The sequence below is a fragment of the Nelusetta ayraudi genome, unplaced genomic scaffold (assembly GCF_046127955.1).
Source record: "Nelusetta ayraudi isolate G7.1 ecotype Tasmania unplaced genomic scaffold, CSIRO-AGI_Nayr_v1 ptg000097l, whole genome shotgun sequence".
Lineage (NCBI taxonomy): Eukaryota > Metazoa > Chordata > Actinopteri > Tetraodontiformes > Monacanthidae > Nelusetta > Nelusetta ayraudi.
The window spans coordinates 1,523,302-1,540,925 of record NW_027466147.1 but is presented as its reverse complement, the minus strand read 5'-3'; the positions used below and the strand labels follow the sequence as shown (position 1 = coordinate 1,540,925).

Here is a 17,624-nt window from a genome sequence, read left to right as displayed (position 1 = left end):
CACACACAAACACCACACACTTACACTGACCACAAGCAACGGCGTGAGATCCTGACATTTTCTCAGCATGGAAAACCACCGCCTAATCCACAACTTCCACTGTCACCACAGTGTTATTGGATGAGGGCGCCCACCTTTCCCTGTTGCATTTTCAGGCCAGCGCGAGAGCATTTTCACACCTGTCGGCGCCAACAAAGCTTGCGCACTCCAATCATTATGTGATCTTTGCACTCAACTAACTTTTCATGCGTCTTGCCATGACAAAATGTTTGGAAAAGAAAACGCTGATGCAACCGCTCCAGTTATTTTTTTTGCCTTACAGAGCCCGTTCAGCGTCCCGAACCGAGAGCCACCGGGAGACACGTGGGAGCGAGTCTGCGGATTCAAACAAACCTTTTGGGGGGTGGGGGGGGGAAGAAAGCGGAAGTTGCAGCATTGTTTCAGAGACGGACACCAGGCCTGCTGCTTTTCACACTAGAGCAAATGCCACTCATCTCCCTCCCCCTCCCCCCTCCCACCCTGCCCATCAAACACCCCCCCTCCCCTCTCCACCCCCCTGCCGAGGCCACAATGACTTCATTGACACCCGGCGTCCCATTAATCTTCATTAGTCCCATCATATCCTGGCCATTGGGATGGAAATTGGCGAGCATCTCCTGCGTGAAGCTGACAGTGGGTTGTCGGCAAAGGGGGGTGGGGGGGTGGGGTGGCCATGTGTCCATTTGGCAGCCCCCAGTGTATGTCATACATTCCTCATTCAGACGACTTGAACCTTCGACAAACACACACACACACACACACACACACACACACACACACACACCCACTCTCTCACGCTCGGTGGGGGGGCGCACAGGAAGGAGGAGGTAATCTGATTTCTCAGCTGCCCAAGAGACCGTTTCCTGTTGAGGAAGGCCAGCTTGCGGCTTGGAAAGGGGTCGGGGCGGGGGGGCGCCGCGGGGTTTCCCATCTGTCCAGCCAGGGGCTCGACCCCGCCGACACAAACCCGGGGATTCTCCATTACCGGGGCCGCCGTCGGCCCCGCGTGTTTCGAAGCCGCGACGCGCACACATGCGAGGGGGAAAAAAACGGCGCTTCCCAGTCTGTCCCCACCGCCACAACGCTAATGGAGCTTGAAAAGAGATGGCAACCATTGGCGGAGGGGGGAGGGAAGATGGGGTGTCGGGGAGGGGGGGGCTCGGAGGAAGTAGCTGTCAGTCGGCCGCCGCAGCGATGGATCAATTCCCCGCAAGTGGGTTCGAAACGGGCCGGGGGTTGGGGGGGGGGGCATGCAGAGGGGGTTCCTCCGAGGGGTATGTGCGCGCGATGACTGATTTGCAGCCAGCAGTTTGCGGACAGGCCTCAAAACAACTGCAGCTGTGGCAAAGAGCTCGGCTATTCGGGGGTTTGCTTTCGTATATTTCGGCCGCGTAAATAAGAACCAACAGCAGCGCGGTGAGTTTTTCACACGACGGCCGTTCAAAGCTAGCAAGGGGGACCCCGCCTGGCGTTTCCCTCCGACTTCCACCTCGGAGCAGTAAAAGGCCAAATGGGTGAAAAACATTTTTTATTTTTTTTTTTAAATCGGACGAGAAACCCCCCCCTCCACGGATGCGATGAGAGTTTGTCCAGGGCGGTGCAGGAACCCCGGGGCGGCGGAGGAAAGACAGAGATGGGCTGCAGCTCAGCGCAGGAGCTCCAGAGGCGCGGCGACCTTCTCCGTCTCCCCGCGTCCTCGCTGACGAGCCACAGACTCTGTCTTTGATCAGCACTCAGGAAATTTCATTAGGACGGAGATGGGCGGATAAGCGACCGCAAAGAGCTTTTTGTGGACGGGGAGAGGAAGCCGGGGAGATAAAAGGGGTGGAAAAATAGAAACTGGGCAGGAAGTACAGGAATAAGAGGAAAGGAGAGTGATAGCGGCGTCTTCATTTTCTCAAACGCAGCTGACGGTAACGGGGGGGAGGGGCTTGCAGCCCCCAGAAGAGTTCTTTACCATCAAAACGGAGCCGACAAACATGTCACGAGTCTGCGACCATGCCTGCATCTCTACTCAAAGCAGAACCCGACCACGCTGGCCTCTTCCCAAACTGCCTGTCAGGCTGATGGATGGACTTCCAGGTACCAGATCGCGACAAACGACGCCGTTCTGGCAACGTCGGGGTGGTCCGCGTTAGATCTGCTCACTGAAACAAGGAACTTGAGGGATGGCCGTGTCAGCGAGGGTCAGCTGTTCTACGAACCAGGAGGTGACCAGGAGGGAGTTGCTGCAGTGTTGAACCGACCAGTTTAGGCCTCCTGAGCCATCTTTCACAGCCAAAAAATCATGATAATATAATAAATAATCACGTTGCACCATTTAAGATTTAAAGGTCCAGTGAGTAAAACTGTTAAGGAAGCCGCCTGACAGCGTGTTTCACATTTAGGCCACCGTCAGGCAGGCTTCCAAAAAATGCTGGTGCAAGATTGCAGCTAAATAGCAGCAAGATCCTTGCTGTATTTATATTATTATGTATATGAGAGCCATTCTAAGGCTTATTGTACTGTGACTATACACTTTTTAAATGTATTTTTGGGCAGTATGTTTAGCTTTTAGCAATGTAAAACTCACAAATCAAGCCAAATTTACCACACTGGACCTTAAACATTTAGAACAAACGGGGGCCAAAAAACCAACCGGCGCTCTCAAAAGAAATCCCTCAACGTCCAAATTAAGCGAGAAACAAGGCGGTAACAGGATCCGACCAGACCAAACCTGGTCAGGTGACCTTTGGCGTCATCAATCACCTTGAACAGAGGAAGAGAGGGGAAGACGTACGGAGGACAAACACGCGCCCCTCCCCCCCTCCCCAATCAATCACCGACCCGAGAGGAGGCGATAGAGAGACGAAGGCCCAGCGCCGCTGACACCTTTTACCTTATCGATCATGTCGGGCCGGTTGGTGGCGGCCAGCACCGTGACGTCCCGGAGCTGCTCCACGCCGTCCATCTCCGTCAGGAGCTGAGCCAGGACCCGGTCGCCCACGCCGCCGGAGCCCGAGGACCTGCGGGGGCGGATGGGGAAAAAGGGGCAAGACGGATGAGCGCACCGCACAAAGACGAGGAAACCGACGCGTGAACGGACGAGCGATTGGAAAAGTGAAAGGGATGACAAAGACCGACGGCGGACGAAACCGCAGCAACCCGGAGCGGAAGGATGAATTTCACACGGACAAAGAGAGCACTTGACGACGAGTGGGGAAAATGAAAATAAAATAAAGAACGAAGGAGTGATTGATGAGGAGGAAACGGACGATCCAGAGAAACATGCGAGTGCAAGTTTCTTCCCTCCCCAGTCCAATAAAGCACATGTGTCAAGCTCTTCTCATCTATCACTGATATTTGCTCTATTAGGCAACCGGGGCAAACAATCCAGCATTTTGCGTTTCTCAGAAAACTCTGCAGGGTTTCACTGGCTTGGATGTCGGAGCATGTCTTTTTCATTTGGAACTGGTATTCGTTTTGATTAAAAGCAAAGCAAAGCAAAGCAAAGCAAAAAAAAAAAAAAACGCATAACAAAAGGGGGGGGGGGGGAGAGGCTCTGGCAACAGAAGTGAGGCCTTCCTGCCAAAACGACGGCCCACTGGGCTGCAACTCAAAACAAGGCGCACCAGAAATGCATCATTCCTGCCTCCGCAATCAGCAAAGTGTCGCCTTGTTTGGGTCTTGTGCACAACAACGCGTTTAACTGGCGGCCCGCAATCAGCCCCGTTTCATTCACCTGTTAACGCAAAACACGTGGCGGCGCCGGCCGCTCGGGGATCCCGGCGGGCCGATCTGACGCAGGAAGACAATTAGAAGATGGAAGAAGACAAACACGTTTTTTCTTTTAAATCTTAAAGGAAGAGAACTCCATGTTACACTTCACGTACACTGTTTCTACACTGGCAGTCAAAAGTTCGGACACACGTCCTCATGCCTTTGTTGTTGTTTTTTTTAATATTTACAACTTTTTACACTGCAGAACGATACTGAAGACCTCAAAAATATGAGCAAGATCTATGTAATTATGCAGTAAAGAAAAACATGTTAAATAACTCTAAATATGCTTTTTATGAAAGGTGGATATTAAGAATTTAAATCTAAAATCTGTTTGAGTTATTTTACACTTTGTTTCCTACAAAATTCCATGTGTATTCAAAAGTCATGAGAATGAAAGAAGAGACATTCAATTCATAGTGTGTGTCCACACTATGAGTTGAATGAGGTTTTCTTCGGTATTTATTATTATGAAGGACTGCTTTTGCCTCAGCAACAGTTTACCCAAGTTTGCTTTAAGCTGGATGAAGCTGAGGAGGAGGAGAAGAAAGAGGAGGAGGAGGATGTCATCGGCCAGCAGCTTCGTCACTCTGACGTGGGATGGGATTTGTTGACAGCCAAACAAACGTGGTGTTTAAATATCAGCGGCCTCGTGCTTTAAGGAGCACGTCAGTGTGTCAGACAGTGTATTAGGAGGTGATTATTTTCCATAACGCAGCGCAGACAGCCACCCTTGTGTGTGTGTGTGTGTGTGTGTGTGTGTGTGTGTGTGCGTGCGTGCGTGCGTGCGCGTGTTGACAGGGCCAGCGGAAGTGCCAGGCGTCATTAGCAGAGACGAGACTGCGGAGCAACACAAAGGGCCTCTGTCACCGAGTTATGGAGGGAAAAGAGACAGAGAATGGAGGGAGGCAGAGTTCAGGGCTGGGCAGCGCTTCAGAGGACGGGATGGAGGGAAGTGGGATTAAAGCGGGAGAAGACACAGCAGACGTGGTGGAGTCGGGGGAACCGGGACAAACTCAAAAGACGACGGAAAACTGGAACCGGAGCGGCCGGCAATTTCAGTTCGGAAATCTCAGCAAATCCGACCTGCAAAGCTCCGACTGAAAGAGTCAATCGACCAATCAGCTTCTTCATAAGTAGTGATAAATACATGTGAACCCACGTGTGACAATGAGCACTGCTGTATCCAGGGATGTTTTTCGCACATTTTCACACAATAATGGCCAAGACAGAGAAGCACTGACCGTCGTTAGCCGGAAATCATCGTTCAGGTAAATACCACAGCTCGCCAGGGGGCGGCGACACACGGCAAATGTCACTCAAGCCGTTGCTGCGTGGCCCCCTGGTGGCTCAACCAGGCCGCTTTTTTAGCGTGACAGGTGGATTTGATCTATTTTATGCATCTTGGGCCGGCCACCTCCAAGTGTTTTCTATGGGCTCTTTGCACAGGAGGAAAATCACTGGCAGGCAGAAGACACTGCACCCAGGCTGCTTGTGCTATGTAGTCTATATTTCAATGAGATTCCTGCATGTTGCAGCTGCAGCGCAATAAGTCATTTTCAGGAAGCATTCCACCAGCCGTGCCAGGTGAAGAGAGAAACTCGCTGATAAGACTGAAAGAGACGAGAAGGAATTTGATTGGTTTATGAGGAGGGGCTGCTGCTGCTGCTGCTGCTGTTGCTGCTGCTGCTGCTGCCGCCGCCGCCACCGCCGCAGCCTCGTGTTTTCTTCCCTTTTCCAGTCGTCTCTCCGGAGCGTCTGTTTCCGTCTCCTCTCTTCCTGTCTCCTCTCTGTCTTCTCCATTTCGTCCCACCGGTTTTGGAGCCGCGGCAGGTCGGCTGACAGATTTACAGGTGCCTCTCATCTCCTGCCTCCAGTGGGACCAAAACAACCGGCGGAGGCTGTCTGCTTGTGTCAACACTTTTGACTTCTTGCCGGCGTGTGCGTGAGCCACTTCATTGATTAAACGTGGCAGGAAGCGAGCGCCAATAAATAACCTTTATAGATCGCCGCTAAGTGCATTTCTCTCCCCCCCCCCTACTCCAAGAAATGGCATGTGGCCGCCAGGCCGCGTCTGGTCGCGGCCGGCCAACACAAACCTCTGCACTTTCACAAAAGTGTATTGCACTCTTTGCGTAACAACGAAAGAGTGACTGAAGAAGAAAACCGACGAGAAAGACTCGACTGTGATTTGGCAATGAGAGAGTCGAAGGTAACGAAGCCATTTGAGTGGGGGGGGAACGCATTCAGAAAGTTGTTGAACCTTAGTTTATAGGATTTGGGTGAAGTTGGCTATTCACATTGAAGCCATCAGAACTGTAACTGAACACATGGGATTGTGTAGTCAACGAAAACATAAAATCTGTTCAGAGTTACCTTTATGTTTAGAGTTGACATTTTTTTTTTGTCTTTGCTACATAATTCTATATGTCTTTATATCTTGTTCATATATATAATATATTCATGTATCTGCGTACACAATGGGTTCTAAAATGTGAGAGTGGCCGGAGCAGCAGCAGATGGATGGAGTGTTTGGTGGAAAAAATATCTCATGGGATATGGAGAAAACGTGTTTTGGTGTCAATAGAGAAAGCAATGTACAAAGGGGTGAAGATCAAGTCATGGAGGATTTAGAAACTTTTTCTCTCTCTTTTTAAGAATATGGTCTCAATATTTCAGTTTTGCTTGACTGTGATTTGACTGCGGCGTCACAGGCCCGCAGATGTTCCGTCCTCCTCCTCCGCCTCGTGGTCGGACGGTCGGCCTCTGGGCTCCTTCCTCCCACCTCGGCTTCAGCCAGGAAGCTGACTGCTCGCTGCACGCTGGGCCCTCCAGCCCTCCCCATCTGCTGCCGACGGCCACAATGAAGCGTTTGTGCGCCTCCGGTTTGTGTCCTCTGCCCTCCCCACCCGCCCCCCCCCATTTCCCTCCCGGTCCTCTTTCCTTTAAGCCACAGATGTTCCCAGTGCCATCCCACTGAAACGCCTCTGGAGAAGACTGCGTCCTGTGTTTTCCCGCCGCGGGCGGAGAGAGAGGAGGGGGGGGGGGAGCCTTCGCGGACACCATGGGAAATGAGTGGTCGGGTCCGACGCACGTTCAGGGCTTTTCGGGATGTTTTTCCGAGCGTTTTTTTTTGGGCCTTACCTTCCTCTCTCGCCGGCCAGGGCGTCGATCTCGTCGAAGAAGACGATGGACGGAGACACGGCCCTCGCCTTCCGAAACACCTGCAGGTGCCGCGGGCAACAATAGCGGCGGGGAGGAAAAGAGGGCGTGAGTCCGGGTGAATCACCACGTCGCCACAAACATCCGCTCGTTACGTCAACGGCCAGAGTCGACCCAGCCGGGGAGAAAACACTTGACTTGACAAAAGGACGGTTTGGGAGGTCAGGGAGTGGGGGTGGGGGAACTCGCACAATTATTTAAGGTTTGAACAAAATGTGTACACAGTGCGCTAAAAATAGCCGACGGCAGGTGGAAACGTGCCAAAAAAAAAAAAAAAAGTCAGGACCGCCGCCACTGCGGAGCGTCGGCGGGGTCCTCAGATCAAGAGGAGATTACCCAAACAGGAAGTCACGCCGCAGGTCAATAAACCCGCAGCGTGTCGCATCGTTAAAGTCATTTCCGATGCACGCAGAGGGGATTTACACTTTGAAAGCTGGAATACAGATTTCACAAGGCCATTTGACTGAAGGAGAAACGCACACACCTCTCTCACGGCCCTCTCCGACTCTCCGACGTACTTGCTCAGCAATTCCGGACCCTGCGGGGAGACGATGAAGACATGCGATTGGTTGGAAATGAGCGTCTATTCGGACACATTGCGGCACACATTTGAACTTTGCACAGGAGCTAGGTTTTTTTGAGTTTTGACCCCTTCTTGAAAATTTCCTCTGATATGTCATGTGACTCCTCAGCAGGCGGGAAAGGGTTCCGCAGTTTGGACCAGCAGTTTTTAATTCAGAACCGTGTGGTATTATATTAGAATTATGAACAGAAGCCAGGATCAACCGGCTTTGGCACAACTTTCTGGAGAATGGAGCTTCGGCTTTGCTCCAACCAGAAACAACAACACGTGACTGGTGGCAGAGGTGGCAAAAGTATTCACACTCTGTACCCAAGTAAAAGTATGGAAAAATAAATATTCAAGTAAAAATCCAATCAATCACAGCAGCAAAGTATTTGTACTTGGTTACTTCCCACTTCTGATTGGTGGGAAGTAACGCCTTATATGGGCTCTTTGGCTTAAGGAATAAATCCAAGGAAAAAGTCCAGAAGCATTCGGGGTTCAAAACATTCAGGGTGAAAATCATTGTGCGTGGTGGGACCTGGTGTTTGTGTTTGGCTTGGTTTTGTTTTACCAGGCGTCACCTGGGACTGCGCAGACGGCTCCGGCTCCCTCTGAAGGGAGCAGAGGAGCAGCTGCTGCTGTCCTGCGGCGTCTTTTTTCCCCTCTGGGGAGATTAAAAAGAGGAACAGAGCGATAACGCAGCGTGAGAACGCCGCCAGGGCCGGCGGCTGGCGAGCGCCGGTTGTTCACACGCTGCTGACTCAGCGGCGACTGTACACCGTGTCCCACTCTGGGCTGGAACATCTGTTCCGACGCTGCGCGGTGTCTGCTGCTGCTGCTGCTGCACACTGAGCAAACATCACCTGTTCACGTGTCACCATGGCTACCGCTGGCCATCATGAAGACACAACACAACTACTGACAACTACATACGTAGTTTTGATGCCTTCAGTGAGAAACTGCAATGTCAATGGTCATGAGAATGAAAGAAAAGACATTCAATTTGCAGGGTGTGTCCACACCTTTGTGTTTGTATGCACGAGGAAAGCTTTTTCTTTTTTATGTTCAGATTAATTTGATTAATATGACAGTTTGTCCTGGTCCAAGAGCTGCGTTCCTATTGGCCAACGCCAGCTGACCGAGAGGAATAATTGAAAGTCTGCCAGGCAACAGCAATTCCTGAAATCCTCTCTCTACCTCGTCCTTGCTGAAGGCTTCATGTATGGCCTCATGTATCGCCGCCGAATCATTTTATGGAAACATGGCACTCCGGACATCTTCTCAAAAATGGCTCGACACTTGAAGGACGAGCAGCCACTGCCTCCGTGCAGAGCAGCTCACATGCCAAGCGGTTGACAGCAGCATTTAGCTGATACACTGATCAGCCTTTTAACTCTTGGACCTTCTCTTGCAGACCTTGGCTCCAGCTCTCTCTCTCCCTCCCTCACCACCCTCCCTACCATTCTCTCCCCCCCCCCCCCCCCCCCTTCCCCCTCACAGGCCGATAAACATCCAGCCAGGCCTCATAAGAACTTCCTGCCCTGCCATCCAGCCTTTCAACACCTCCGGGCTGACGGAGGAGACGACACCCGCAGCCCTTTTGTCTCCGGCTGTAAGTGTGGAGGTCGACTCATTAATCCCAAGGTTCTTCTGTGCGTGTGTGTGTGTGTGTGTGTGTGTGTGTGTGTGCGAGGGAGAGAGAGAGAGAGAGAGAAGAGAGCGACATGGAGCCAAAACTGGACATGGTGAGTTTAAAACCATTGACACCAGAGAGATACGAGCTGTGTGTTTTGTGTGTGTGTGTGTGTGTGTGTGTGTGTGTGTGTGTGTGTGTGTGTGTGTGTGTGTGTGTGCGTGTGTGTCCGTCAGCGGATGTGAGTGCATCCGAGTGGTTGCGGTGGGAGGAAACTCAAATTGACAAGATGATAATAGGGCTCTTTTTTCACAGGGAGGAAGCAGGCAGGGCCTTAAAGTGTCCTGAGTGAAATCTGGATAAGGTATCTGTGTCGAAAGCAACAGCCGCCGACGCCACCACCGCCACTGCACTGGAGGGCTGGGGGGAGAAGACGGATTAAAAAAAAAAAATACTAATAGTGTTATTGCAGATGCTGCCCGGTGGCTCTCTGCAAGAGGGACAGGATGTTTTGAAACCCTCAGTCACTCTTCCTGAAGACCTGAGAGGAGCACAGCAGCCCCTCCCAACAACCGTCCAGAGGAGACAAATCTCAAGGTGACAGTTTGGAACATTTGGAGTTCTCGCACTTTTGCACGTCGACCGTTATTTTTAACCCTTTCATCCGCATTGAAGCAACAAGACAGCCTATGTGAAAATTGGCTGGCCCAATTTCAGTTTGACTGTCTCTCTTGTTAGTTTTTTTTTTCCGGGGCATCAAAAAGCAGAACCGCTTTAAATAATGACCGTTTTGCCCACTGAATAATCTATCGCAGACTTGAACTATTTTGGTTAGTCACCGTTTCGTTCCCTTATTTGTTTTTGTTTTTAAAAAGTGAACCACTCTCAACAAGCCTCAACTCAAAGCCTCCACACAATAGCTTTGCTAATTGGGGAGAAAACAACGGTTACCAAAGGAATTAATAACTGTTTACAGAAATCGGTTAAATGCGGGATGATTCCGTCCGAGTAACGACTTAATTACAGGGTGTTTTTTTTTTTTTTTTGAAGGAAGGCCTTGTGCAACGTTAGACGGCGACATTAGGCAAAAACAAACAGGCTGGCGGCTCTGGGCCCTGCTGGCGGCGCTGATGGCTTAATGACGCCGGTTGAGAGATTCTGTCAAAGTTTCGCCGTCTCACGTGACAACGGCCTTTTCAGCCGTCCCGCCGATCAAAAATTCAACGGGACGATCCATCAGTGTGTGTCGACCCCGGCCGGGGCGGCTGACAGGGAAGATGGGGTGATTAATGACAGGGGACAAACAGCGGGGTCGGAAGGTCGGACGGTGGGGGGGGGGCTTCCTGCGAGTTGTGAGGCCAAACTTTCACACACACTCACTTTGATGGCCAGGAAGTTGAGGCCGCTCTCGTTGGCCAGCGCCTTGGCGATCATGGTCTTGGAGCAGCCCGGGGGTCCGTAGAGCAGGACCCCTTTGGGCGGCTGGATGCCCATGCGCGTGAAGGCCTCGGGGTGCCTCAGGGGCCACTCCACAGCCTGCTTAAGCTTCAGCTTCACCTCCTCCATCCCGCCCACGTCTGACCAGCGCACCTGGAGACAGGAGAAAAAATTCACTTCATTAATTTAGCTGCAAATCTTGCAAAAGCGTGGATTTTTAGATACGTGAAGGTACCGGGTTTTACATGGTTTCGTAGCAATAAAATGTGTCTTCTTCCTGTCATTGAACTGACCACAAACGAGAAAAGTCCACCTTTAACTTTTACTTGCTTCACTTGCCACAGTTATAAAATGCATCCCTTTGTTCGTGTCCCCTTTGAAAATGTGGAGGATTCAACAAAGCATCAGTTTTAGCAGTGGGCTAGATATGCATTTTTCGGGACAGAGTTTGGGCGATAACTATTTGTGCACGGCAACAGCGATCAAAAAGTGTTCTGTTTTGTTCTGGAGAAGGGAAGGAAGTAAAAGGGAGGAAATCTAAAAAAAAAAATCTAAAATGAATCAGGTCAAACGGACATAGATTTCAAAGCATTCAGCATCAGGGCAACACTTTTTAATGGTTGTTTACTTTTTAGCGGTTTGTGAAACTGCAGGTGCCTCCAAGACGCTGACTCTTAAATGGAAGGAGCATATAAAGACACTGTTTTGAGGGAAACTTCAGAGACAATCCGGGAGTCTGTCCACCGTCGGGCGGCAGGAGGTCCATCAGTGGAGGAGGAGGAGGAGGAGGAGGAGGAGGAGAAGAGATGAAGCCGATAAGGAGAGGAGCCCTCATCCTGAAACCTTCTCAGGCCGTTCACTCACCCCTCCCGTCTCTTTCTTCATTAGCCATCCATCACCCTCCCCCATGCCCCTCCGTCTCCTGCCTCTTTTTGATCTAGAAGTACCACCATGACCCCCCTCCCTCTGTCTGACTCTTATCACTTCCATCTTCTGCGCTGCCCCCTTTTTTTCCTTACACACCACCACCATCTCCATCACAGGGCGCGTACAGCAGCCGGAGAAGCAGGAGAGGACGCTGAGGCTGGAGACATTTCTCTGATTTATACTCAGCATGCAACAACTATTGACATGAGGGGCGACTCCTCCAGTCCAACAACACCAGAGTTACTATTAGCAGGTTCTAAAGAAAAATCTCTCTCTTTCATGTACCAGCATGGGAGAATGATCTTCAGTCAAACATTCGTGTAGAAGACTGGGAGACGGCACGTCTTCTGGCCCAAGCTCAAACTATAAATACAAGATGCAAACTCCTTCAGTATAAATGGCTGCTTAGGACTTGTACTGTATCACACCTGTTAAATTATACCATTTTAATCCTAATGTTCCCGGCTGCTGTTGCATCAAAGAAGTTCTTGATTTAATCTCCAAACTGACAGAGAGGATGATCCCAGTTGAACATAAAATATGATTGTTACACATACACCCTGAGGGTTTGCCAGGAACTGTAAAGCAACTTTGTTACATGCTAAACGTGTAATTGCCTTAAAATGGAAGGAGACCCAGGGACCCACCTCTGCTCAATGGATTACGGAATTGTCTAACTTGGCACTGGAAAAACTGACTAAGATGGCAAAAGGAAAAATTGAGGACTTTTACAAGGTGTGGTCTTCTTTCCTATGATGTGTGTTCATTAAAATGAAATGTCAAGAAACGGTTTTGTTTTTAAATAAAATAGCTTAAATACATTCCTGGTTCCAGATTTGTAAAGTAAAACAACAGAAGAATAAGTTTCCGGCTGTTTTTTGTGGAAATAATGACAGGATTCTGGAAAACCTGGTAAAACATTGTCTTCAAAAGCATCAGAAATGTATCACCATGTCAAAGCTAATCTCATCTCCTTTTTAAACCCCCACACACACTTTTCTTGCTTTGGAAGCTCATTCCTTCTCTCACTTGACCCTGATTATCATCTCCCCACTCTCCTTCCTCTCTCTTCACTTCCTCCACTCGCCATCCAGAGGTAACACATCCCAGGCCACCGGCGCCGTCTCCGGGGAACCGAGCACCTAATGGAAACCTGGCGTCTGGCCACATACTGTAAATACCGGACAATTTATGGACAGCGCCGAGCACGGGGCCAGCCTGGGGAGAGGAGGGTTGGGTTGAGAGGGGTTGGGGGGCCGGAAGCAGGAGAGACGAGCGCAACGCTCTTCTGAAGGTCTGGAGAGGAAATAAAAGGCATGGACAAGAAAAAAACAGAGAGATGAAAGTAGCAGAGGAACAGGCGGAGGAAGAAAGATGAGTAAGCAAAGGGGAGCCTGACCCCCCCCCCTCCCTCTACAATTCCCGCCTCCTTCTCTTTGAGGAATGCCAATTGGCCCGTTCACATCAGGAGTGTCTGACAACGAATTTCAAGATGAATCAAAGAAAAATCCAGCCACATTTCTGATCCGTCAAGTGATTTTTAACCCTCCATGAAAGGTGAAGGCACTACACACGTTGGATTCAAACATCCTCCTCAGTAGCTGCGTTTCCATGACCACTAGAATTGCGCAAAAACCTAAATATCGCAATAAAGAACTGGTCGTGGAAACAAGTAAACTTCAAAAAGCCTCTCAAATATGGCGAAAAGGTTTTAATGCTCTCATGAGGTGGTTTTTCAGACGTATCGATATAGAGGTCTATCGCAAACGTGTCATGGAGACACTAATATCACATTTCAATGTCACTGCATGAGATGTAGGGGGTCACGTGACCAGTTCACTTCAAGTGAAAATGGGGCGTTAGGTTTGGACGGAGGAGGAGACGGAATATTTGATTACAAATAATCAAAGAGAAAAATATATCAACCAGTCTTTACAGCAAACCATTGTAAACAAGATTTTACGAGAATTCCAGCGTATGCGCTTCAACACCATTCCATGAAAACACCTGCAAATCTTAATTGTGCTTTGTCGAAATCTTCGGAATCTTGCTTTTATTTTGCGAAAAGCTGTCATGGCGACGCGGCGAGTGTGTGAGTCAGCAGTAACCAACGACTCTTTGCCACGAGAAAGCAAACAAAACTCTGACCGGAAGCCACAACTTCCACCGGAGTTCTCGGTTTGGGCGTCGCTGAGTGTGCCGACAACAAGCTCGGAGTCATCTGCAGACGTCATCTGCTTCTCCTCCAAGAAGCAGATGTGGGATGTGGGACACCTTCCTCCCCCTTTTACTGCTGCATTTCTTTCTTTCTTTTTCTTTTGCGCAAACCGCTGCACATGAAGTAGAGCCGCTGTGCAAAGTGACACCGCGCGGCCACATTAATTTCAAGGCTGCGCGATGAGAAGGTGAGGTTTTGACTCACACCTTGCAGCTGATGACCCCTCACACTCTGCTAACACACACACACACACACACACACACACACACACACACACACACACACACACACACACACACACACACACACACACACACACACACACACACACACCATCCCTTCTTCTTCATTCCCTTCCTCTTTGTGCAAGAGCCAGTTATTATCTTTTACTGTTGTTTTCTGAACTTTACAAGGGGCCTCTCAAGCTCGGGCCCTTTGATGGGCTCAAGGAGGAAGAAGAGGGTGCACAGGAGGGGAGGGGTGGGGGGGGCGCTCAGACAAAGAGAGAGGGAGAGAAAAAAAAGAAAAACTTGACAGAGACGAGGGTGCATTAGAGAGGAGGAATTGTTTTACAGCTGCCAAATGAAAATATTAAAGCCAGACCCGTGAGGGAGGTTAATGACGGGTAAACAACAAAGTCGCGGGGGGAGGGGGGGGGGGGTGTGTGCCTGTGTCGCAAAACAAATAAGGGATTAGGAATTAAGTTTTAATTCATTTTTATACAAATACAACGTAAATCGAGGGGGCCTAATTTGTTTGAGCAAAAAAAAAAAAAAAAAAGTCTCTGGATCCGCGATCTGGGAAGGATTCCGAGGAACTCGAGGCGTGCGCTCATCCGGCACCACTGGAAGTTTTTTATATAAAACGGATTAGAAACAAATGTTTGCACTCATGTGGATATAATCAAGTTGGGGTCTCTGCGGCTGGCCTTTCAGCTGAGTCGCGTTAGGGGGATAAGAAAAAAAAAAAGAAAGAAAAAAAAACGAAAATAAAATAAAAACATGCCGAACTCGCTCCTCTCGCTGTTTCCAGGAACCGGCCGCGAAGGCCCAACGCGTCTGGGTGAGCTCAGCAGAGAGAGGTGGGGAGGAGGGGAGGCGAGGTGGGTCAGAGGAGGAGGGAGGGATAGGAAGGACGTTTCTTCTTCTCTTCCTCTCCCTCGTTTTTTTCTTTGCTTTTTTTTTTTTTCACTGGCAGGAACCGCCAGCGACCCGATCTGCTTTCAATTACCGGCGGAGGATGATGTGAGCCCTCTTCCTGTCCGTTATGTCTTGCACATGCAAAAACTCCAAAACATCCTGGAGTCTCACCGCTGTCCTCTCATCCCCACCTCCCCCCCCCACACCATCCGCTGGGAGCAGAGTGATTCATCTTCATTGTAGTGGAGGGTAAATTGGCTGCGGGGTCATTTCCACTCCTCCTCATCCCGACCCTCGTATTCTAAGTAATTCAGTGGTCAGCATCCCTGAGAGTCGTTACACGTTTGTCGTTTTTGTTGTGTGTTTTTTGTTTTTTTCCTGAATGAGCGTTAGAAGATGAAGGAATCCGCGCTGCTGCCGGTAATGGCGTCAATCTTTTTCTTCTGCCCCCCCCGCCCCCCGCTGTCGCCACCCCCCATGGCAATAACTGGTGGCGCTGTTTGGGTTGCGCACTCTGTTTGGAGCCTTAAACGAGGCAAAGATGTGAGACGCAAACCGATCCGCTTCCACGCTGGGGCCAAGTGGCCCCGAAAACAAAGCTAATGCTGATTACAAGCTGAAGATTCGAAGCAGAGTTTTGTCATCAGGGACGCTGCCATAAACAAGGCAGGCATCTGCATCCCTGCCTCTTTTAATGACGGCTCTTTCTGGCAGGAAACCTCGGGACACGTTACACTCGGCAGAAGTTTAACAAGGTTTTTATTCCGGGCGAAATATGAGACCGTTGGATGTCCAACTGAGAGAGATGCTCATCAACTCTCTTTTAATCTTCCTTAATAAGCCAAAGAACCGACAGTTTGCACTTATTTCTCTTCCCGTCTCTGTCCGACTGTGTCTGCACTCCAGGTCTGTTGCTTTAAACTTTTTATTGCCGGGCACAAGGTGTCTGCTCTAAAAAAGCAGCAGTCCTTCATTCTTCCACAGCCCAAACTTAACACAAAGCCCAGACACTCTTTGGCAAGATTCAGGAGCTACAGCTGTAGTTCTTCTTTGCCTGGAAATCATTGCGTTTACCCCCATCCCCCCCCCCAATTTTTATGTCTTTTCTTTTATTTCCTGACCGAAATAACTGCGGGCGGCCCTTTGTTCACCCCGTTTCCACCACAAGAACTTTCCCAAGGGGAGGAGGAACCATCTCAGAGAGCCAGGAGCCTTTCCTGTGTTCTGACCAGTGGAATCAAGGATTTAAAATATCTCTTCCCGAGATCTTGAAGTATCGGGCCAAACAGGGCTGCGGCGAGTTCTCCAATTGCATTCAAGCGGGGCCTTTTTTTTCCCCTTTTTTTTTATTAAACTGAAGCAACAGTTTCAATATTAGCTGAAGGGAAAGAGAAGAAAGACTGGTACTGCTGCATGGCAAAGCGAACCGTACCTTGGGAACGTCGATGGCGACCTCCCTCATGGCGCTGGGCTTCACCACGGACATGGCCCACTGCAGGTCCTGCAGAGTGACGGTCACCGAGCCTTTCAGCTGCTGGTCCGACGGTTGGCGGGCGGCTCCCAGCGCTCGCTTCAGCGCGTGCAGACCTGCAGGCGAGACGGTTCAGGCGTTAAACCCTTGGGTGTCATTCAATGAGGGATGAATGGTTCCCCCAGAGTCGCCGGGGCCTTAGCCCGGCTCAAGAGTTGATACCTGGGAAAAACCGACATGATCCCGCGCAGAGACGCCAGACACACATCGGCCTCAGCCAAGTGTATAGGGTATAAATCGGGGACGAAGATTTGGAACCGTTCGCTCAAACAGAGAATCATCTTTAAAACCGTTAATTAAGCTGCACACCAATTGTAAACCGGCGTTGACTCTTTGGGGTTTTCCTTCCTGACACACATGCCCCCAAGTCCACCTCTTCACCCAAAGTGTTCAGGCTCGGACACGCCGCGATGATACACGCCTGGCGAATGCAAATCTCAAAATGAACGCTAATTCCCCTTTTGACGGCAGGGGGGAATAATTGGGCCTTGTGTTGTTAGGGAGAAGAGAGAGCGGGCCAAAGGCCCAGGAAGTGTAATTGAAGCGCTTAAGGCTTGAATACCTTTAGTCCCAAGGGAGTTCAGCATCAGAACAAAAAGGAGGCAGCAAGACAAACACCTCGGCCTCAACATCCAGAATTCTGCCTTTGTTCCCCCTCCGAATGGAGACTATACCGGGCTAATGTATAAAGAAAGGGATGTGCCAGCAAAATGCACCAGTGATGAGTGATCGCGGACATAAAAAAAAAAGAAGAAGAAGAAGAGCAGGAGTCGAAACCATGAGGGGATTCGTTCATTCGGGGCTTGTCAAACACGCATCCTCCTAATACAGTTGTGAGGGTTCCATTCATGTCTGAGGTAAGCTGCGCTTGGAGCTCTTCCAAAACTCTCATCGATGCTAAACCCTTCTCACGTTGTGCCAGGGTTAGTCAGGCGTGTTCCAAATTTTTGGTGATCCCGAAGAAAACGAGGAGCAATGTCAGGCCACACACGTGATAGCAGCATTTCGTGGAAAACTCGTAGAATTCAGGAGGCTACAGAGCAGCTCTCAGAGCCTCTGGCTAAGATTTACTCATTGAAATAAAGACGGACGAAGTTGGACACACCATTCTGTCTGGAATTTTTTTTGTGCTTAGATGTGCTCAAGCGCCCTCC

At 50.0% G+C, this 17,624-nt stretch overlaps 1 protein-coding gene across 1 annotated transcript in view; it reads right to left on the bottom strand.

The window, feature by feature from the left end:
* afg2a (AAA ATPase AFG2A) overlaps window positions 1–17,624 on the bottom strand; it is a 100,368-nt gene that overhangs the window by 64,414 nt on the left and 18,330 nt on the right. The window contains exons 11-15 of the mRNA XM_076048210.1: window positions 16,372–16,526; window positions 10,599–10,808; window positions 7,505–7,558; window positions 6,943–7,022; window positions 2,918–3,044 (exon numbers count right to left, since the gene is read on the bottom strand). Coding sequence (XP_075904325.1) covers window positions 2,918–3,044; window positions 6,943–7,022; window positions 7,505–7,558; window positions 10,599–10,808; window positions 16,372–16,526 — 626 coding nt within the window. The remainder of the gene's footprint in view (window positions 1–2,917; window positions 3,045–6,942; window positions 7,023–7,504; window positions 7,559–10,598; window positions 10,809–16,371; window positions 16,527–17,624) is intronic.